Source organism: Marmota flaviventris, chromosome 5, assembly GCF_047511675.1.
Source record: "Marmota flaviventris isolate mMarFla1 chromosome 5, mMarFla1.hap1, whole genome shotgun sequence".
Lineage (NCBI taxonomy): Eukaryota > Metazoa > Chordata > Mammalia > Rodentia > Sciuridae > Marmota > Marmota flaviventris.
In genome coordinates this window covers 88053124-88076081 of record NC_092502.1, presented here as the reverse complement: position 1 = coordinate 88076081, position 22958 = coordinate 88053124, and the positions used below count along the sequence as shown (strand labels likewise).

The window sequence follows — 22958 nt, the reverse complement described above, 5'->3', positions numbered from 1 at the left end:
TGATAGCTCTGTGGCAGGCACAGAACCTACTTTTGAGCAGGGTATCACCATAGTGTTATGCTCAAATTCGGGACCCCCAAAAGAATACCAGAGACCAAGATTGATGTAAGCAGCAAAGAGGTTTTTATTGCGAGCTAGCTCGGTCCTCCACGCACACACAGCAACTGGTGACGCTGAGAGGCCTCGAGCCCAGGGTTTGCAGCAGTTTTATACACTCTTTGGGGAAGGCAGGGACTTCACATACATCATAGCATCTCTTAGCAAATCATCACATGCTGCTGGAAAATCATAAAACAACTCTAAAACATGATTAGCACATTCACTGGCAGGAACAAGTTGGGTAAGGGTGATTGGCTAGTAAAAGAGGGGGATTCATTTGAACTGATTGGTTTAAGCCATGAGGGGAGTACGTGCTGAACTACATGCTTTCCCAACATGTTATCAACCACCATAAACTACTGGGAGGGTCATCTGGCATCCCAGGTATTTCCCTGTTTCATGCTGATTGGTGGCTGCTAGGGGATTGCTATGGGTCCCCACCTAGCCTGACTGAGTCAGGGACACCTGGCACAGCAGATCTCTCCTGTTATTTGTAGATAAACAACTTATCAGGGTGGGAATGTGCTTAGGAGTGCTCTGTGGGTCTTTCCAAGGACAAGGGTCATGTCCCTTCCTTGGACAGGCTTTGCTCTGAGGTAGAGGCTGGTTTTTCAATAGCAACTGGGCAGATTCAACTGATACCTTTGCACCTGAGTTTCCATCACAGGTGTGCTCCTGTCACAGGGACAAAGGCCGTAATTCAAATCACTGCTAGTGACAGGTAGGGGTATTTTATTTTCCATCCTTTTTTCACTGAACATTTACCATATGTATGTGTCACTTTTATGTTTAATTTTTTTAAAGTAGTTATTGGAAGGTAAGGAAATAAAGAAAAACAGTGAAGACTAGTCTTTAATGCATTCAGTCCCAAATTATCAATTCTTCAAATGTTTCAACAAAATTAACACAGGTGTATTAAACTTGGTTGGAAATCATAATCTATAGCTTATATGTTATAGTAAATAATATATCACAATCATAATATGATTATATTCTTATTACACAATTGTATGTTTAAGTTTTTATAGATATCCCATGCCTGGGATGATGGAACAAAATGGGTTCAAGAACTTTGGCAGAGAGTTGGACAGTGGTTCAGGCTGCAGTGGTGGTACTGGGCAGTGAACACCATGCTCTATCAGCAGCAGCAGCAGCTGTGGACGCAGCAGCAGCAGTGGACGCACCTGCCACAGCTCCTGCCTAGATGCAGCCATATCTGCTTCTCTTTCTTGTCCTCCCTTCACTCACCCTATGGCTGATAAACTGACCAAGGTACAGACTGAATTTAAGGAAGCTCTCTGTTTGGTAAAGATGTCAATGGCTCCATTACAATAAAGGAATTTCGAACTGTCATGAGGTCACAGGATCAAAAACCAACAGAAATAGAATTGAAGGATACGATCAATGAAGTGGATGGTGAGGTTAATGGCACCATTGATGACCCAGAAATTTTGACTATGATGAAAGATACAGATAGTGAAGAAGAGATCCTTGAGGCAATCCCAGTCTTTGACAAGGATGAAGATGGTTACATCAAGGCAACAGAATTATATCATATTGGAACAAACTTAGGGGGAAAACTAATAGATGAAGAATTAGACGAAATTATCAGAAAAGTAGCTATCAATGAAGCAGACAAATCAACTATGAAGAATCCATACAGATTATGACTGAAAACCAAAAACCTACTTTCAACTACTTTTATACCTCTCTAGAAGAATCAAATTGAATCTTACCTCTTGGGGGAAAAAAGAAAAGAAAAAAGAAAAAAGTTTCATTTATTCATTATTTTTCTATATAAAAAAAACAAATGTTGAAAGTACCTTCTGTTCTCACACAAAAAAAATCTGCATTAATGTATCGGTTGGTTGGTCGTACCCTGCTAAACATCAAGCTATAAATCAGGTTTATAATATAAATATTGTACTACCTTAATGACAAGGAAACACTTAGTAGACTCCTTAAAGTTCCTTTTGCTAATGATTAATATACTAGGCTGGCCAGTTTTTCATGCATTCAGTTTGATGATTCAGCACAGTCAGGCATTTGTATTAAAAACAAAAAACTGAAAGAAATTCAAAACCTATTCTGATGGGTTCTCATTCAATTTGTCATAGCTGGTTTACTTCAACCAACATTTAAAATTGGTTTACCTCAGGATGGTGTGCAGGAAATGGGTGAAGGATAATCTGTTGAGCTGCAGCTATGTAGTAGGGTATTCCTCTTGTACTTCATGTGTTCTGACCTGTGATGACAATGACATACCCTGTTGGCATGCCTGCAATATTGGTTTAGGATTGTTTGCATTATGATAAAATGAAATGGGTATTAGGTTGTCATCTCTCATGCAAGTTTTAATAAGAAATATTTATTAAGGGAGCTTTTTGGACTCTTTTTGTTTTTGAAACCTTCTTAACCATAACTTGGATCTGCAGAGTAAGCTGTAGCTGTGGACTTCAGCACAACCATCAACATTGCGATTCAAGAAGTTAGAATTTATGTTCATTGCAAGTTGTAAACTGTAGTCTCCCCCAAACCTTTGGAAGAGAATGGAATAAATAAAACAATAGTTTAAATATACCAGGACTGAGAAAAATGACCTTTAGTAGACAGAAGAGTGTGTGTGCATGTGGTGGTGGTGGGGGGCAGTTGTGGAGAAAGCAACCAATTGAAGTGGGGTGGGGAACAGGATGCTTGATGGAGCAAGGTCACAGGCTGGAGGAGAGGACAGAGGACCAGTCCCAGAAGGCCTTGTATGAAAGGGGGAGCATATTTTGAGGGCAGTGCTGAGTAGCAGGGATTGCCATGGGACCCCTTGAGATGAAGATGGGCAGGCTAAGTGACCACAATGTAAACCCAAGGGGAAAAGGGATTCTGGACTCTGGACAAGTCACTAAAATGGTTGATTTTGGATTCCAGCTAAGGGAGGAGCCAACAGAACCAGAAGATGATGAAAGTACAGAATAGGAAGGTGTTAAAGTCAAAATGAAGATGGAAAAACTGGTTCAGTGATAAAGATTAAGCAACAATAAATAAGCAATGTTCAGCAATAAGAAATTCAAGTGCATAAGTAGAAATTTGTCTGCCTGGCTGTATGACTAAGGATATGAATCAATGTCAGAAATGCTAAAACAAAGCAATAAATATTTAAAAATAAAAAACAAAACAACAACAACAACAACAAAACAGGTTCAAGCTTTTCTTGGGAAACAATTGGCTGAGATCACCTCATAACTAAAAAAGTTTTATTTAACCAGGTAGGCAGTACTTTCAGAGGAAAGCAAACCACCTAGGTTGATCAGTTACCAATGCATTAAACCTTAAAATTGTTAACATTAGGTGTATAATACCTCCCTTACCCAGAAATAACAGCTACTTTTATGCACAACTGGTTGCAAAACAACAAACAACAACAACAATAACAAAAAAATCCTTATAAACACAAGGTGAGAAGCTCAAAGGAAATGAATCACTTAGGGACAAAAATATCTTTAATTAGAAAAAATAGCTTGTCCTGCCTAGAAATAGTCACTGGGCATATGTATAGATGGAGCTATTATTCGGGATGATTTATCTAAGGAGCTTGAGGTAAAATAAGAGAAGCAGAATCTTGAAAATAAAAATAACCAAAAGGAAATAGCAGCCTCTTGGCCCTTCCTCACCCAGGATGCCTCTCTTCCATTCTTTTTTTTTTTCCCCAGCATTTTTTCCCCATGGGATAACTCTCAAGTTTTGTTTTTCCTTCACAGGATATAAGTTTCAATTAAAGGACTTTCATTCAGATAGATGAGAAGGACATTTGTGGACTTCTGGTTAATAAATTTTGGCACATCCAATGGTAGAGGAGGATGCACTTGTCAGTAATAACAAAAGCCCTATGTATGTGGTGAGTTTTCTAGTGTCTAAAATCAAAATGTGGAGCCATATCCATAGGATCTCTTATATGAACATAAAAATGTAGGTATCATGCATGACTATATAGAATGAGATGATATATCTATGTAACCTATGTGAAAAACATACTAAGTTTTAAAAATTGCAAAGTACTATCTATGTCAAAAAATGAGAACTAAAAAAAAAAAAAATGGAATAAAGGGTGCAAAGTGGGCAGGTGGGAGAGGAGCTAGCTCCTAGTAGCAGGTATTGTTCCAGTGACTCTGGAACCAGAGGTCTTTGGGGTTGTATATGTAAGATTCTCCTCTTCTTCCTCCAGGACATCTGTAGTGGGGTGGAAACTTTTTTCCAATGCTCTTAGGTGGGTGGCTTCTCCTCCTCCTTCTTCCTTATTAGAAATGTTTTAAAAGTAACTCTGGCTCATTGTTCAAAAACATATACATATGTGTCCTTCCTCTCATTTGTATCTAGTCTTAATCCTCTCTCCAAATGCAATCACTGTTACCAGTTTCTTGTGTGTCCTTCTGGATATGTTCTTGTATTTTTTCTTAAAATAGTATCACCTCTGCCTTCTTTTCTAGCCTTTCCTTTGTTATTTAACAATTTACCTTGAATAGATGTAGCTCTAACTCATCCACCTTCACAATGTTACTTAGTATTCCATTATGAATGCACCATAATAAATAGAACAGTTTCCTACTGTGGGAATTTTTGGTTTCCAGTCTAGCAGTAACGCAATAGTGGCAATAGTGAGTTTTTTTTTTTTTTTTTTGTGTGTGTATTAGGAGAACTCACTGAGGGATGGAGAGCCGTGATTTTGTAGAGATAGCTGGAAGGGGCTCAGGAGCTTGAAATCGGAGGAGTAAGAGAGATCACATCTTGGGGAATTGCTACTGTTGGGAAACTCTGGGGGCTTATATAAAATGGTATAGCATTTGTATATAACCTATAAACGTTCCCCTTTATAATTTAAGTCAACTCTAGGTTACTTATTTAATACAATGTAAATGCTAGGCAAATTACTCTTATATTTATTGTTTAGGGGATAATGGAAAGAAAGTTTTTACATGTTTTGTACAGATGTGATCTGAAAAATTTCAATCTGTGGTTGGTTGAATTCATGAATGTGGAATCCATGGATATGGGATATACGGAGGGCTGACTGTATGCCATATTTTTGGGTGTGTGAGAAAATTTTTTTAAAAAATGGTTTTTCCTTTCTCTGAATCTTCCAGGGGAGAAGTTCAGTTCTTACAAACATCTGGTTGTTCTGGGAATCAGCAGAGGGTGTTTTACATGCACTGAATGGTAAGTTCTTTCAGCAACTGCATGATGTCCACGGTTGATTTGACCTTCCTCTTGACTCTGGCCCCATCTCTTTTGGGCCTGCTGCTGTTTTACGTGGTTGAACAGAGCAATGTTCTGTTCAGATCAATGTTTAACATCACACTGAGGCTCTTGCTGCTTCCCCAGAGGAGGGCAGGCACTTTTCATTCCCTGAATGTCCCCATACTACCTAACAGGCAAGAGCAGAAATGTTCCAGTTTGGGTGTTGTCTTCTTCTCCCAGGACTGGGTCAGTGTTCTAGAATTATGAAACCAAATGTGTTACTCTCTTGTGACCTAAAAAGCAAATGGAAATTCCCTTGGGAGGAATGAGTGGGTGGCTGATATGTAGACAGCTGCTGGGTTTCCTAATAGTTGAAGTTTGAGATGAGCAATAAGGCAAAGCCACTTGATAACAATGCAATGGATCATATGCCTCACCTCACTTTTGTTACTCATCTTGGGTACTTTTGTCCCTTGTACTTGAGAGAATTATTAGCTCTACCATGAAGAAATTGGTTGGAAGGTTTGTGTAAAAGAAATGAAAAAGAAAATAATGCACTTTTTAATTTTTGTTTCTCCTTTACCTAGTAGAATTTTATGGCGCAATTAGAGAAACAATCAGTTCTACTCGGTTATCCTCAATTGTGGGAAGTATGGCAGGACTCCTGGATGGGGTGTTTTTTGGTTTGGTGCTTGTCTAGCTTCCGTCAGTGTGCCAGAGGCCAGCAGGGGTTCTGATTGGCCGAAGCCTATGCCAACACAAAGGTGTTATATACTTTAAATGTGTCTGGGGTGTATTCTGAAAATCACATATAATGTTACATGATAATTTTATATATGGGAAATAAAAGAGAAGGTTTCTTCTGTAATTCAACTTTCAGAAGTGAAGCTCAGAGGAATCCACTGGATAGTGAGATAGAGAAATGCAGAAAATAGGGCTGGGGTTGTAACTCAGCGGTAGAGCGCTTGCTTAGCACATGCGAAGCCCTGGGTTCAATCCTCAGCACCACATAAAAATAAATGAGTGAAATAAAAAACTAGCCTCTCTCTGAAAGAGAGAGAGAGAGAGAGAGAGAGAGAGAGAGAGAGAGAGAGAGAAAGAAAGAAATGCAAAAAATAGATTGGAAGGGAAGAAAGCACTGGGAACCATATGGAATTTGAAATGACAGTGTAAAAAAAACCTTTCATTTATCAGAAGGGATATGAATAAAATAAGGTTGAGAGGTTGAGAAATAGTCAACTTTATAAAACAGATGGTTCTGGCTAGGTACCAGATTGAAGTAACACATGAAAAAATCTCCTGTTTCAATCTCTTTTGAGTATGTGTGTGTGCATTGTCAGACCAAGATTGAAGTTGAAATTGCTCAGCCTTGTGGTCTTCACAAGCACCTGGCCTTCCTGAGTCTTTGGGGGCCCCTGGGTATCCCAGCACACTCTTGTTTGTTCTTGTCATTCTGTACCTTCAGGCTCCAATGCTAAAAGAGGGCTTCCTGCAGGGGAGGCCCCCGAAGGCAGTGTGTAGCAGTTAAGAGCCTGGCTCTCACACCAGGCAGACCCAGGACCTGTCCCTTGGCTGACACTCTCTGGCTGTATGAATTCGGATAAACAACTCTCTGTCCCCCAGTTTGTGTGTATGTGTGTGTCTGGAGATTTAGCCTGGGGTGCTCTACCACTGAACCACATCCCAGCCCTTTGACACTTGGTCTTCTTGAGTTTCCCAAGTTGGCCTCAAACTTGGCATCCTCCCGCTCCAGCTTCTTGAGTCACTGGAATTACAGGTATGTGCCACTACACCTGGCACCAGTTCCCTCTTTAATTATAGTAACAGGATTCACCTTAAAGGAGAGGTGAGGATTATTTAAGATAATATACTAAAGTATTTTCCACAGTGTCTGGTCCAGAGAAAGTACTCCAGAATGGCAGCTGGCACTGCCAATATCCAGGAGTGAGAGAGATTCCCTAAGGTTCATTTCAGAAAAGGAGACAAAAGCCGGGCACAGTGGCACACACCTGTAATCTCTGGGCTTTGGAGGCTGAGGCAGGAGGATCATGAGTTCAAAGCCAACCTCAGCAAAAGTGAAGCACTAAGCAACTCAGTGAGACCCTGTCTCTAAATAAAATACAAAATAGGGCTGGGGATGTGGCTCAGTGGTTGAGTAGCCCTGAGTTCCATCCCTGATTCCAAAGAAGAAGAAGGAGGAGGAGGAGGAGGAGGAGGAGGAGGAGGAGGAGGAGGAGGAGGAGGAGGAGGAGGAGGGGGAGGAGGAGGAGGAGGAAAGGGAGACAGAAATGCCACAAAGATCAGGAAACCCAAGGGTGGGAATCTGAAAAGGATTCCATTATTCCATAATCAGGAAAAATGATCATAAGAAAACAGTGAGGCATCTGAATCCTGGAACTTCTCTCAGTGCCCAGTGTATCTCCAGTCCTGATAATGAAGAAAATCTTGTTCCTTGTTTTCAAGAGTATCAGAGGTAGCTTGAAAGATGTGTCTTATGCCTAGGCAAAGTTAGGAGAAGAGAAAACTCCCATGAAAGGGTAGAAAGAAAAACAAAGGCTGGTGCCCTGGGGCTTGCAGGAAGGAAGAAAAAGTAGTTGACAGTAGACCAAGACTGCAAATGCAGCCCGAAACTTGGCCTGTGGTGCTTCCTGAGACAGTGGTTGCTGGCAGCCGTTTGCCCAAGTCTCCTGGCAGGTGCTCAGTCCAAGACTGTGGCTCACTCTAAGTAAGCGTTTGTTTAACAAACACATGATTGAATGGCAGTCTAACTTGGCTAATGGTTTCTATTACTTAGTTACTTTAGATCCCTTAAAGGTATCAGGTGTGCCTCGTGTCACCAGCAAAGGGAAGTAGAGCTGAGTAGGTGAAGGGAGCCCACAGTTGTGGTTTTCCTGTTCAATATCCTTCCTCTTGCAACAGACTCCCATTTCTCCTTTGGAGGACTACCCCTCTCCAACTCTTCCCTTGGCTTTGGTTCCATCTTTTAAGACTCAGTTCTACCAGGGTATAACCTCTGGTAAGTTCCCAATTCCCACTGCCAGGGGGAGCCATGTGATGCAGGCTGGCCAATCAGAATCAAAACAACATGTCCAAGGAGGGGCACCTGAGTCCCGTCAAGCCAGTGACATGCAATTCCTACTACCTGGAGCTCCCAAGCCAAAGGTGCTCTTGCTGGAGGGTTTTCAATTTGTGTGCTTATAACTATTGAAGTTTTGTCTCTCTCCAAGATAACTTGAGTGAGGAGCAAGTCAACACAGAATAAAGCAGAAATGAGAGAGGGCCAAGGGGTTCCTGCTGACTCCATTGTGGCCTTATGTGGCTGGGCATTAACACCCCTGCCTCCTGCCTTTTTGCATTCCTTGGTCTTGTAAACTCTTTTTTTTTGTGCTGAAATTGGCTTGAGGTGGGCTTTTTTTTTCACCCAAACAGAGCAGGACATTGAGGGAATACCTTCTATTTTCTTTTCACCAGCAGAGTAAAAAAGCAACAGGGTCCTTCTCCTTATTTCCCAACAATTTTTAAGAGTTAGTTTCTTCTGCTAACCTTTGGTTTCCCCAACTTGTGTTTGACTCAAGCTCTCAAAGCTGGTGTGAAATTAATTCCACATTTTTTTTTAAATAAGGAGAAAACAAAGGGTGAAAAGAGTCAACATTTTACAACATAGGATTTGTATACCATTTACTGTCTTCCCATGTATCCACTGCCAAGTCTGGATTAAGTTCTCCATGAAGGGGTCCTATCTTTTTCTTGCTTGTAGTGGAGGCTTTTTGAGAAACAGTAGTAAATAGCTTTCAGTTGAAAGATGGGGGAAAAAAATCATTTAGTCAATGAAGTGAGTATTTATTAACTTTCCAATTCTATGGGTTATGAGTTGGGGCTTAGCGAGTGTTAACTATGTGTTGTGTGTGTCTCTGGTAAGAGAATATCTTTCAGTAAACCCGGTGGCAAAAGTAAACTGTCTTTAGGTTTACATGGTTTGACAGGTAACACTTTTCTACCCTGTGGGCCAGATGGAGATGTGGTTCCCATATATACTTTGTCCTCCCTTCTTCAGCATATTCAAAATGTTCCTACCTTTAAGATTCAGTTCAAGCTGTGTATGATCTTGGGAAAGTCCCCAACTTCCTTTTATTATCTCATCTGCAAAATGAGTAGTTTGGGCTAGATTAATGGTTACGCTTTTGGGTAAATCAAAGTAGAATTCTTTGTTCAAATAAAGTTTACACAAAACCCCAATAAAGCAATCAATCAAACTGGAGCTGTTTGGTTGTTGTGGGGGTGGTGGGCTGGAGTCCAGAGAGCTCCTGAGGCACCTTCATGAACTTGTAGGACTTGAAGGAACTGTTTGAGAGCTCCAGACCAGATGTTCTCCAAGGTTGTTTCCAGTTCTACACACTATAGTGTCTAAAAATGTTTCTAGATGTTTCTCTGCAAAGTCTTTTTAATATCCTGGTTCTTGCAGATTTTCTTTTCTTTTTCTTTTTCTTTTTTTTTTTTTTTGATTTGGAATTGATATTTATTTTATAAAACAATTTTTATTTTTTTAAATTAATTTTAATTTTAATTTAATTTAATTTTTTAATTGGTTGTTCAAAACATTACAAAGCTCTTTTTTTTTTTTCAGGAGCAAAATTAAACCACTTCTCAGATTCACTTTTTAAAAATGCCTAATTTTTTTATATGTCTAAAATATTTCAATATATTTGAAAGGAAGAAAAGAAAGAAGAGAGAAGGGAAAAGGAGAGAAAAACAGGAAAAAGATTTTTCTTTAAAATTCTCACCCAGAAAAAAGAGATACAACCCTCACAAAACAGGGTAACTAATGAACTAGGTGCTCAGAATTCAGGAATAGTCTTAAAGATCCACAGCAAGCATCAAATGACACTTGACAGCTGGCAGTCTGAGGCTTAGACCTCTGAACCTGGAAAAGTTTTTAAGGATCCCTGGCCAACATTATGGAACTTCAGATCAACAGTCATGTCAAGACTCTGTGGTCCCCACAAACCCTGACCCTTCCCCAGACCACAGGGAGGTCAGTCTGCTGTGGCTGATGTGCAGAGTAGCTGTGCCCTGGCTCAGATCATCTCCTGTCCTAAGATATTCTGGTCTGAGTCACCCAAGGCACACACTGCAGTAATGAACTTTGTCCTGTCACAGCCAAGGTGTGGGGCTGAGGCCTGAGGGCAGAGCTCAGCAGCAGCACCCTTAATAACAGTTTTCAGTATGTTCCTCACCCCTGAGCTTAACCTTTTTCATTCTCTCTAGACAAAAAGGAGAGCACAGGTAAAAAGTTTTGGAGAGGGAAAAGATCATTTAACTCTTAAAAATTCACTACCTACATTCTAAAAAGAAAGTAGTGTCCACTTAAAAAAAATGTACTGAGACCATGGGGCATGAGATGGGCAGTAAGGATAGGGTAGGAAGGACAGAGAACAAGTTCTTCTTGCAGTTTCCCAGGGAAACCCATCTTGAATACTAAAGCAAACTCTTAATGTGATAATGCTGAAGAACCTAGGTTAATAATGATAATCTAAAATAACACTTCTATTGTGGAGAAAACAAACATTTCTCAAAACAATCCTAAAAGATTTCAAGAGGGAGAAAAAAAAGATACACAACTGCAATCATTTTGACCTTCCCCACCAAGGTCAGGTGAAGAAATCTATGCAACTCTACATACTAAGACCTGATGACCATCTCCCAAGTCCCACAGAAGGTGGGAAAAAATGTTTTTCAAATAGGTCAGAGGCAATATTGGATTATGAAAAAAATCACATATGACTTTTGGAAATGTTCATTTTACATGGAGTCCTTTAAAAATAAGTTACAACCAACATTGCAGAGAGAACAGGAGCATGACACAGGAAATAACAAGGATTGAAGAGTGATGAAGGGAGCCTAAAGCTCCATCCTCACAAGGATGGCAGCCCTGGACATCTCCACAAAGGTCACAAGAGGACAGCTTCACTCTGGAGTTGTAACTTCTCACCGCCTGTCTCCTTGGTTCATAGTAATCCACTATGGATACAGAAGCATCTTGGGCATTTGAAACCTTAAAGTTTCTCACAGCAGGAATATCAGTACAAAATTGGGTTTAATTTACAGAATCTAAATAGAGGTTGAGCTTTCCATGATCATGTTCCACCTTCTTCACTGTCTCGCTTAGAGGAATTGCATCTGAAGGCACAGTAAAGCCACTAAGAAGGTTAACTTCCGTAAGGGCCATGCCACTCCTATCTGGGCCCAAAAACCTTGTACACACATTCAAATTCACATGATTGACATCATCTTTATTATCTTTTACTTCAACATCTAAATCAAAGCCTTCTTGCTTTTGGATAGACCTTTTTCTTCTAAAAGACCCTGAATCTTTCACATTATAAATAACATTGAACTGACAAATAGCAAATCCAAAACCACTTACAGAAATATTAACTGTAGTTGGCTGTACTACAGCAATCTCTGCTGTCTGAAGGAGAAAGCGGTTCTGTGTATCGATCAGAAACTTTACAGGACTCGATGAGCTAGGCTGCAGCACAGTCACTTGGACATTTGTCCTTTCTGTATTCATTAGAGCTGCAAATTCAGACAGGGCCTTTAAGGCCACAATGGTATCCTGGGTAGATGCAAAGCCTCCCAAGCTATTTCTCTGCCTGCTTAGCCACCTCATAATTGGGATTCCCTTGGAAATCTGAAACTGCAGAAAGTGTGAAAGTAGTGCATAAGCTGCAACTTCAATATCCAGAGAGCATGGTTGCCAGGACTCAGAAAACGTGGATACTGATGACACCCAGAATTGCATGCCTCCTTCTTGTTCTGCATGCTCAGTCAGCAAATTCAAAGCTTCCTTTGCTTTAGGACTTTTCACTGATGACAACGCGTAAGTTATAAGAGCTAGAGTGTAATTGTCTGAAATTCCTCTACTGAATTCAGACTCCAAAAATGTGACAGAGTCTTGAACATCAATATTAGGCTGATACTTCTTGTATCCCAGGAGAGAAGTCACAATATAGGCTGTAAGTGTTACTGGACTTTTATTGCTACCTTGAAGTTCACTATGGATCACTCTTCCTGGCTCCCAAAATTCACCATTGGATTTCTGATGTCCTTTGAGCCAAGTATATGTCCTGTGTAACACATTCTGATCAATATCTATGTAAGGATCAGCTTCAAGGAAACATCTTAAAACAAAAGCTGACAACCAAGTGCTCCCAGAAGGGTCATTATTCCCAAAAGCACTGAAGGAGCCATCATCCCTCTGGTAGAGAAGTTTCCTCTGGTAACCTTGCCTCATAAATGAAAGTGATTTTTCTTTTATAATATCTGTCAGTTGTTTCTTCTTTGTCAGATAATCCAAAATGTAGATATTTGGAGCGAAATTGATCATGTTCTGTTCACCGCAGCCATAAGGCATCCGAATCAGCGAGGCTAAGCCATTGATGGAAGGCCCGAGAACATCTCCCACTGCAGTGATCTGAATTCTTTCACTGCCACTGACCGTATCAGGAGGAAATGAGAAACTGAAAGATTTCATGGTGGTTTGCAGTTTGTTGTCAGTCAAGTCTAGTAGGATGGACTGTGAATATGATTTTTCTATTCCTTCAGCCTTTACTAAAATCCTCTGGGTGATAGCATCAGAAGCAGTGGGTGAAATAGCCATAACTGTGATAGGAATTTCTCCCAGATGTGCTGGCCTGACAGGAAAAACAACAGTTGCCCCATCCTCACTGGGAACCAGAATGGTCTGCTGGTGTCCTGTGGCATTGATTTCATTCGAAGTCAATAGAATATCATATCCATCACTTTTCTCAATGATTACCTTAACCTCAGTGGCCTCTTTCAAATAATTGAATATGGTTACTTCCAAAGCAAATTCTTCACCTCTGATAACAGAGTAGGGAAGATTCAAAAAAATGAAAAATGGTTGGAAGGCTTGTAGCTCCACTGGGGCAGTTGTTAACCCAAGACCTAAGTCTTCGGAGATCACAAAAGCAGTAGCCACCCAAGAAGTGATAGAGTCAGGTACTGTAACTTCAAATTCCGGGTAAATCGTGGATTCCATATCAGTGTCTAGCCAAATCCAAGTCTCTGGAAAATGCTTTCTTACACGTGGGTTGCTAAATGAAGAAAAATCATTAATATCTACTAGATACCCCTGGGTTTCCTCCACAAACATCTCAGCATACTCCGCAGTATCATAAACAATATCAACATAGTCCTTCACAAGGTTTGCACCCGTCAATACCCAGAGACCACATTCCTTAAAGACAGCAAAAGAATTCATAAACATGCCTAAATAATATCCTGTGTTATAAAGTTCCAAGTCATGGACCACATTTTCCATTGTAATATCATTTGAGGCATTCATCAGATTCACACTTTTGTCAACAGCTACAATCTCAACTACTGAGTCCAGCTGTGTTACAGAGACCCTGAGAGAGACTTTCTCAGAAGGTTCAGCATTAGCTTTGCTCCCAAACAGCTTTATCTTATTTTTAAAAATAAGCTGAACAGGAATTTTTAAGGCATCATTTATAATTTCTCCATCATCTTCAACATAATACACAATTATACAAGCCTTTGGTGCCCAAGAACTTTCTGGTATTAAAGAGAAGGTTGTTGTATTTTGTTTGCCTACAGCCACCAACTGTCCCTTGGATATTACCATATAGCTAAATTCCTTCAATTGCTTGTTGCCATTGACCACCAATTCAAAAGGTGATCCCATCTTTATATTTTCATCTCTTGCTTTTAGCTGGATGTATGTCTTACTAGGAGATGTAAACATGCCATGAACTGCCATGCTACTTACACTAGCAAGAAAATAAGCCTTCAGCTGTTGCTCACTGGAGTTGTCCAGGATTGGGAATTCAATCTTAAAGATTCCATTTTGGGGGACCGTATAATTCATGATCTGGACAGTGTCCATGTCCTGATTGCCACGGTTCTGTCTGCTCCAGAAATCGGTTTTGTTTCTCTGTGTCACTGTTATGACTACATTATTTCTTCTTTCTTCAAGAGTCAGTTGGTTGCCATCAGAACGGCTTACCTTCACCTGCCACTCTCCCAGCCACCACCACGAGGCTCCCCATCGCCCCACGCAGAGGCTGCTTCCATCTTCCAGCACATAACCCCATCAGTCCTACTCAAACAGTTTCCACCATATCCCTAGGGTATAAAGTTCAAATCCATTACATTACAAAGCTCTTGACATATCATATTTCATACATTAGATTCAAGTGGGTTATGAACTCCCATTTTTACCCCAAATACAGATTACAGAATCACATCGGTTACACATCCACATTTTACATAATGCCACATTAGTAACTGTTGTATTCTGCTACCTTTCCTATCCTCTACTATCCCCCCTCCCCTCCCCTCCCATCTTCTCTCTCTACCCCATCTGCTGTAATTTAATTCTCTCCCTTGTTTTTTTCTTTTTTTTCCCCTTTCCCCTCACAACTTCTTATATGTAATTTTGTATAACAATGAGGGTCTCCTTCCATTTCCATGCAATTTCCCTTGTCTCTCCCTTTCCCTCCCACCTCATGTCTCTGTTTAATGTTAATCTTTTCTTCTTGCTCTTCCTCCCTGCTCTGTTCTTAGTTGCTCTCATTATATCAAAGAAGACATTTGGCATTTGTTTTTTAGGGATTGGATAGCTTCACTTAGCATAATCTGTTCTAATGCCATCCATTTCCCTGCAAATTCCATGATTTTGTCATTTTGTAGTGCTGCGTAATACTCCATTGTGTATAAATGCCACATTTTTTTTATCATCCATCTATTAAAGGGCATCTGGGTTGGTTCCACAGTCTAGCTATTGTGAATTGTGCTGCTATGAACATCGATGTGGCAGTATCCCTGTAGTACGCTCTTTTAAGGTCTTCAGGGAATATTCCGAGAAGGGCAATAGCTGGGTCAAATGGTGGTTCCATTCCCAGCTTTCCCAGGAATCTCCATACTGCTTTCCAAATTGGCCGCACCAATTTGCAGTCTCACCAGCAATGTACAAGAGTACCCTTTTCCCCACATCCTTGCCAGCACTTGTTGTTGTTTGACCTCATAATGGCTGCTATTCTTACTGGAGTGAGATGGTATCTTAGGGTGGTTTTGATTTGCATTTCTCTGACTGCTAGAGATGGTGAGCATTTTTTCATGTACTTGTTGATTGATTGTATATCCTCCTCTGAGAAGTGTCTGTTCAGGTCTTTGGCCCATTTGTTGATTGGGTTATTTGTTATCTTATTGTTTAATTTTTTGAGTTCTTTGTATACTCTGGATATTAGGGCTCTATCTGAAGTGTGAGGAGTAAAAATTTGTTCCCAGGATGTAGGCTCCCTATTTACCTCTCTTATTGTTTCCCTTGCTGAGAAAAAAACTTTTTAGTTTGAGTAAGTCCCATTTGTTGATTCTAGTTATTAACTCTTGTGCTATGGGCATCCTATTAAGGAATTTGGAGCCCGACCCCACAATATGTAGATCGGAGCCAACTTTTTCTTCTATCAGGTGCAGAGTCTCTGATTTGATATCAAGCTCTTTGATCCATTTTGAGTTAACTTTTATGCATGACGAGAGAAAGGGATTCAGTTTCATTTTGTTGCATATAGATTTCCAGTTTTCCCAGCACCATTTGTTGAAGATGTTATCCTTCTTCCATTGCATGCTTTTAGCCCCTTTATCAAATATAAGAAAGTTGTAATTTTGTGGATTGGTCTCTGTGTCCTCTATTCTGTACCATTGGTCCACCCACCTGTTTTGATACCAGTACCACGCTGTTTTTGTTACTATTGCTCTGTAGTATAGTTTGAAATCTGGTATTGCTATACCGCCTGATTCACACTTCCTGCTTAGAATTGCTTTTGCTATCCTGGGTCTTTTGTTCTTCCATATGAATTTCATGATTGCTTTCTCTATTTCTACAAGAAATGCCGTTGGGATTTTGATTGGCATTGCATTAAACCTATAGAGAACTTTGGGTAATATCGCCATTTTGATGATGTTAGTTCTTCCTATTCATGAACAGGGTATATTTTTCCATCTTCTAAGGTCTTCTTTTATTTCTCTCTTTAGGGTTCTGTAGTTTTCATTGTATACATCTTTCACCTCTTTTGTTAGGTTGATTCCCAAGTATTTTATTTTTTTTGAGGATATTGTGAATGGGGTGGTTGTCCTCATTTCCATTTCAGGAGATTTGTCACTGATATACAGGAATGCCTTTTATTTATGTGTGTTGATTTTATATCCTGCCACTTTGCTGAATTCATTTATTAGCTCTAGTAGTTTCTTTGTAGACCCTTTTGGGTCTGTTAGATATAGTATCATATCATCGGCAAATAGTGATAATTTAAGTTCTTCTTTTCCTATTTTTATGCCTTTAATTTCTTTTGTCTGTCTAATTGCTCTGGCTAGTATTTCAAGAACTAAATTGAATAGAAGTGGTGAGAGAGGGCATCCCTGTCTTGTCCCAGATTTTAGAGGGAATGCCTTCAGTTTTTCTCCATTCATAATGATGCTAGCCTGAGGCTTAGCATATATAGCTTTTACAATGTTGAGGTAAGTTCCTGTTATCCCTAGTTTTTCTAGTGTTTTGAACATAAAGGGATGCTGTACTTTGTCGAATGCTTTTTCTGCATCTATCAAGATGATCATGTGGTTCTTATCGTTAAGTCTATTGATGTGGTGAATAACATTTATTGATTTCCGTATATTGAACCAGCCTTGCATCCTAGGGATGAATCCTACTTGATCATGGTGCACAATTTTTTTGATATGCTTTTGTATTCGATTTGCCAGGATTTTATTGAGGATTTTTGCATCTAAGTTCATTAGAGATATTGGTCTGTAGTTTTCTTTCTTTGACGTGTCTTTGTCTGGTTTCGGGATCAGGGTGATGTTGGCCTCATAGAATGAATTTGGCAGAGCTCCTTCTTTTTCTATTTCTTGAAATAACTTGAAAAGTATTGGTATTAATTCTTGTTTGAAGGTTTTGTAAAACTCCGCTGTATATCCATCCGGTCCAGGGCTTTTCTTGGTTGGTAGTCTTTTGATGGCTTCTTCTATTTCCTCCTTTGTTATTGGTCTGTTTAAATTGTGTGTACCTTCCTGACTCAATCTGGGCAAATCATATGACTTAAGAAATTTATCGATATCTTCACTATCTTCTATTTTATTGGAATATAGGGTTTCAAAATAATTTCTAATTATCTTCTGTATTTCTGTAGTGTCCGTTGTGATATTGCCTTTTTCATCCCATATGTTAGTAATTTGAGTTTTCTCTCTTCTTCTCTTCGTTAGTATGGCTAAGGGTCTGTCGATCTTATTTATTTTTTCGAAGAACCAGCTTTTAGTTTTATCAATTTTTTCAATGTTTTTTTTTTGTTTCAATTTCGTTGATTTCCGCTCTGATTTTAATTATTTCTTGCCTTCTACTACATTTGCTGTTGTTTTTATTTTCCTTTTCTAGGGTTTTGAGATGAAGTATGAGTTCATTTATTTGTTGGTTTTTTCTTTTTTTTTGAGGAATGAACTCCAGGCAATGAATTTCCCTCTTAAAACTGTTTTCATTGTGTCCCATAGATTCCAATATGTTGTGTCTGTATTTTCATTTGTCTCTAAGAATTTTTTGATTTCCTCCTTTTTGTCTTCTGTAACCCATTGATCATTCAGTAACATATTGTTCATTTTCCAGGTGATGCAGGATTTTCCCTTCCTTCTTTTATCATTGATTTCCAGTTTCATTCCATTATGATCAGATAAGATGCATGGTATTATCTCCACACCTTTATATTTACTAAGAGTTGCCCTATGGCATAATATATGGTCTATCTTTGAGAAGGATCCATGTGCTGCTGAGAAGAACATGTATCCACTTGATGATGGTTGATATATTCTATATATGTCGGTTAAGTCTAGGTTATTGATTATGTTATTGAGTTCTATAGTTTGTTTATTCAGCTTTTGTCTGGAGGATCTGTCCAATGGAGAGAGTGGTGTGTTGAAGTCACCCATAATTATTGTGTTGTGGTCTATTTGACTCTTGAACTTGAGGAGAGTTTGTTTTACGAACGTTGCAGCACCATTATTTGGTGCATACATATTGATAATTGTTATGTCTTGTTGGTGGATGGTTCCTTTTAACAGTATATAGTGTCCTTCTTTATCCCTTTTTTAATTTTTTAAAATTTATTTAAATTTAAATTTAATTTTTTTTTTTTATTAGCTACACATGTCATTACAATGATCTTGGAAATTCATACATTTGAATCATTGGAAATTGCCCCCTTTTCTATGCCACTTAGCTTTTGTGAGGATATCACATACCCTGGCCTATGTTTGCAAACTGACTCAGATATGGAGATTTGTCCTTCTTTGAAGCTGTAAACATGCACATTTCTTATGGGAAATGGCTCAGAACTTACTTGGGAAATAGGATGTAACTGAAGAAAATCTAGGAAGTAAGGAGAGAAGTTTTGTTCACAGACCAGGAAACTCTGGATCTTAGCTTCCTGGGGTAAGTCCCCTGTGCTGGCAAACGCTGAACTGCTAGCCCAAATGAAGTCTGGGTGGAAGTTTAGTAGGACACAGCTGGGCCAGCACAGACCTAAGGCTCCAACATTGTCCTTCCCACAGAATCTTCCCTCTACACATGTTGGCTAGGCTATTGTGGTTGGAAGGTTGTGGAAGATGTTTGCAGTGATCATGGCTTCACTGTTCAGACCCTGGAGTGGGTGGTTAAGTGACTGTTGACAACATTGCCAGGAAGAAAAGCCTGGATCTGACAACAGTAGATGTATCCAAGACTGGCCTTTTCACTAGGAGCCTGTTGTAGGACCTCGTGGTAATCAGGTTCTCAAGGTTCAGGTAGAGATATTGTGGTTGGAGCACCACCTAGTGGCCATGAAGAACAGTGCATGCGATGAATGAATTCTTTCCAATCAAAGGTTAATGGGTAAATAGTTTGATAAATAGCATTCAGGGGTCTCCTATCAACAAACACAATTCCATTTACACATGCTTTAAAGAAAATTATACTGAAGATAATTTTTGCTAACTTTTAAAAAACGAATGATTTCAAAGGCATGTCAGTGTTATAATAAACACCAATTATCAGAGTTCTCAGTGATAAGATTTGTTAATACCTGTCTACGAATGATTGCTATCATTTACAAGAAAAATTAGGAGAAAGAATGTGGCTAATTCAGTGGAAAATTATTGCTGAAAAGTAATTCAAGTTGCCAGAGTATCTTTTGAAATATTGAATCTAAGAATCTTAATGTGAAAAGTCTCAAAGATACTCTAGTCCTATGCTTCACATTGTCTTAGCCATAGAAACCTTTCTTATTATACAATATTATTCTTCTGCCTATTTTCAGGTTTACAACCCTTAGATTTTCAACAAAGGAAACCATGAAGTTGTCTCTATATTCAAATCTGGTGTATGAATTTGAGGTAGAACTCATGCTGTGGTCACACTGAGATTTCCAACAGACATATTAAGTCACATAAAAATAATCATCATTAACTAAATCACTAGGGGAGGCAGTAAGTACATTTATTGCAAGGATGTTACCATTGATTAAGTCCATTGAGGACTTCTCTTTTGAAATTGTCTTTGTATCAGTTTATACCACTCACGTGAAGATCATATTACCTTGCATTGCCCACTCTTTTGGAAATAAAAACTGCTTAGTCAACTCTGTCATCAAGTTCCTCAGATATTATTTCTTTCTAAAATTTAATTCTCCCTAAAATATGAGAAGACAATGTGAAGAAATTCAACAAGTTAAGGATTAGCTCACTGAGAGGGAAAAGGTTAATGGGTAAATAGTTTAGGTTCCTTGAGTGACATTCTGAGATCTTGAGTATGTTCTTTCAAACTCTAAATGTTTCACTTAGGGGCTCGAGCCAATACCCTTGAATTGTCTGTAGTTACAATGGAAGGAACAGTTGGGCAAAGAAGTACCACTCATGTCCAAATAGAAATGTTCCTTTAATTTCCAGTTAGAAAAGTTTTAGCTGATGTGGAAGGTAGGACTAGGTTAAGTGGAGGTGACAAAAATGAGAAAATCTTTAAAAAGAGGAAGCCCTCTCTTCCAGGTTGGTTCTGGTGTAGTGTGCATGGCTGCGGAGAGCTGGACTTGGTTCCTAGTGCAACAGAAGATATGAAAGCCAAAGGAAAATATATCCTTTTATTTTTTCATAAAATATGTAACACATACAAAGCAGATTGCAAGGTTAAGTTCAGATCTAAAGTTAAACTTAGAGGTAACTGGTCACAGAGATGCAGAGCTGGAGCCTTTTAGGAAACTGAGGCAACATGAGGTGAGAAACTAATGTGGCTCCATTTTTAAAAATAAATAAATAACAGCAGCCTGTCCTAAGGAAGGGAGCGTGACCCTTGTCCTTGGAAAAACCCACAGAGTACTCCTAAGCACATACTCACCCTGCTGAGTTGTTTGTCTGTAAATAACAGGAGAGGTCTGTGGCGCCAGGTGTCCCTGACTCAGTTAGGCTAGGTGAGGACCATAGCAACCCCCCTAGCAACCTCCAATCAGCATAAGACAGGGAAAATACCTGGGATGCCTGATGACCCCCAAGTAGTTTATGGTGGTTGATAACATGTTGGGAAACCATGTAGTTTGGCACGTACACCCCTCGTGGCCTAAACCAATCAGTTCAAACGAACCCCCCTCTTGTACTAGCCAATCACCCCTACCCAACTTGTTCCCGCCAGTGAATGTGCTAATCAATGTTAAGAGTTGTTGTTTGATTTTCCTGCAGTATGGAATGATTTGCTGTATGATGTTGTGACGCATAGAGTATCCCCCCAAAACCTATAAAATCTCACTGAACAAAGGACTGGGACTCACTCCCTGGGACCGCTGTGTTGGGAACGGTTGTGAGTCCAGGCTCGAGCCTGCAATAAAGACTCTTGTGTGATTGCATCGGATTTGGCTCCTGGAGATCTATTGGGGTCCCATGAATCTGGCATAACAGAGGACCCACCTTCAAAACCTGATTTTGTGATCAAGTCAGAAAGATTTCAGACACGTTGCTCAGAGTAACATAAATGAGTTTATTGAAGGGATAGGAAGAGAGAAAGGAGATATTCTCAAGGAAGAGAGTGGGCCCTCTCATAGAGGAAAGGGACAACATGATTTTCCTGCTCTCCAGTTTTTTTGGGATCCCAGAGAAGTTTCCAGAGAGTCCCTCTTATGTCCGCCTCTTGACTGTTGACTGACAGTAGGGTGACAGTAGACTTTCAAGTACCCACTGCCATGGCAACTCTAGGTTACCTTGGCCCATGCTGACTGGTTCTAATTGGAATCGTAAGTTCTTACTGAGTTTATGATTAGGAGGAATTATCCTTATCTCTCTGGGTTTTGGGATCTGGTCTATGAAAAGAGTCACAAAACTTTCCCTCTTCAGGGTCACTTGGGTTCCTCTTACCAGCATTATTTTGGACCTGCATTTCTCCTACAGATAACAGGTAGTTTGCTGAGGAATGTGACATATCTTATCCACTTAGGCCAGGCAGAGCTTTTTTGGAAAAGAAAGCATGTGGAAGGTCAGCACAGTGGGCTCATTTTATAGAATCATTCCCTTAACCTCATGTTCCTACCATCTACACCTGTTTCCTAACAACAATACTAATCATTATATCCTTTGAATTTTAATATTTGTTCATTTAATTTAGGTGAAATTTAAAAGTAATTTTCTAAGTATAATTTTAATACCTCAAATTATTTAAAATAAGCAACATATACCACTGATTGGTTTTAGATCTGTGCTTGAGTTAAGAGTGTGGGTTCTGACCCTCCAGGTTTGAATTCTAACTTGATGTTAGGCAACTCTCTGTAATGTAGTATTCAGGCCTATAAAATAAGGATGGTTAAAATCGCACTTTTTAAAAAGAATGTTGTGAGGAATGGAAATGAAAACTTATTTATTTATTTGTGGCGGCATTTGTCAAGGAAAGATCATAGCAGACAATTGTGTTTCTCAAGGCTGGCTCTAACCAGAAGATGCTGATAAAAGTCCATGAACCTGGAGTGACCATGAGACATTAGCAACTGGCTCTAACTGAAGCCTCTTTCCTTCACAGTGAGCAATGGCATTTGTTTTGACCAACTGTATTTAGAACTGCAGATTCATTCTGTTCTTTCCAGACTATGGGATGTCAATTCTTAGTGATAACCACATGGACCTCCCTGGCTAGCTCTTTAACATTTCTGACTTTTCCCTCTCAGTGAGCTATTCCTTAATTCACTGAATTTCTTCACTTGTCTGGTCCTGTGTCTGGCAAGTCAAGAGACTTTAAACTCAGCTCTTAGTTCTTATCTGTCTGCCTGGTCTATTGTCCTCTACTCAGTCATCCGCTACCTTCCCAACTATTTAATTTATTTATTAGCTCTCATGGTCTTAATTTTATTTGCTGACAGGACTAAATAAATTAATTTATCTAAATCACTTAGACTAGTGCTTTGCAATGGTAAGCACTGATATGTGATAGCTATTATTATCTATTTGCTCACTGTCTGGTATCTTGTCTATATTATAAGATCAACCTATCATTGAAATATTTTAATTATATCTCTATAAAAGTATACATGAGTGATAATACATTAAAT

The 22958-nt window shown here is 39.4% G+C and overlaps 1 protein-coding gene and 1 pseudogene across 1 annotated transcript in view; one reads left to right on the top strand and one right to left on the bottom strand.

Annotated features, from left to right (window-relative positions):
- The first annotated feature begins 1350 nt into the window (after nucleotides 1-1350).
- LOC114086420 (calmodulin-like) lies at nucleotides 1351-1828 on the top strand (annotated as a pseudogene).
- Nucleotides 1829-11139: 9311 nt separating this feature from the next.
- LOC114086421 (CD109 antigen-like) overlaps nucleotides 11140-22958 on the bottom strand; it is a 28497-nt gene continuing 16678 nt past the window's right edge. The window contains exon 4 of the mRNA XM_027927687.2: nucleotides 11140-14439. Within this exon, the coding sequence (XP_027783488.2) occupies nucleotides 11417-14439 (3023 nt within the window). The 3' untranslated portion in view covers nucleotides 11140-11416. The remainder of the gene's footprint in view (nucleotides 14440-22958) is intronic.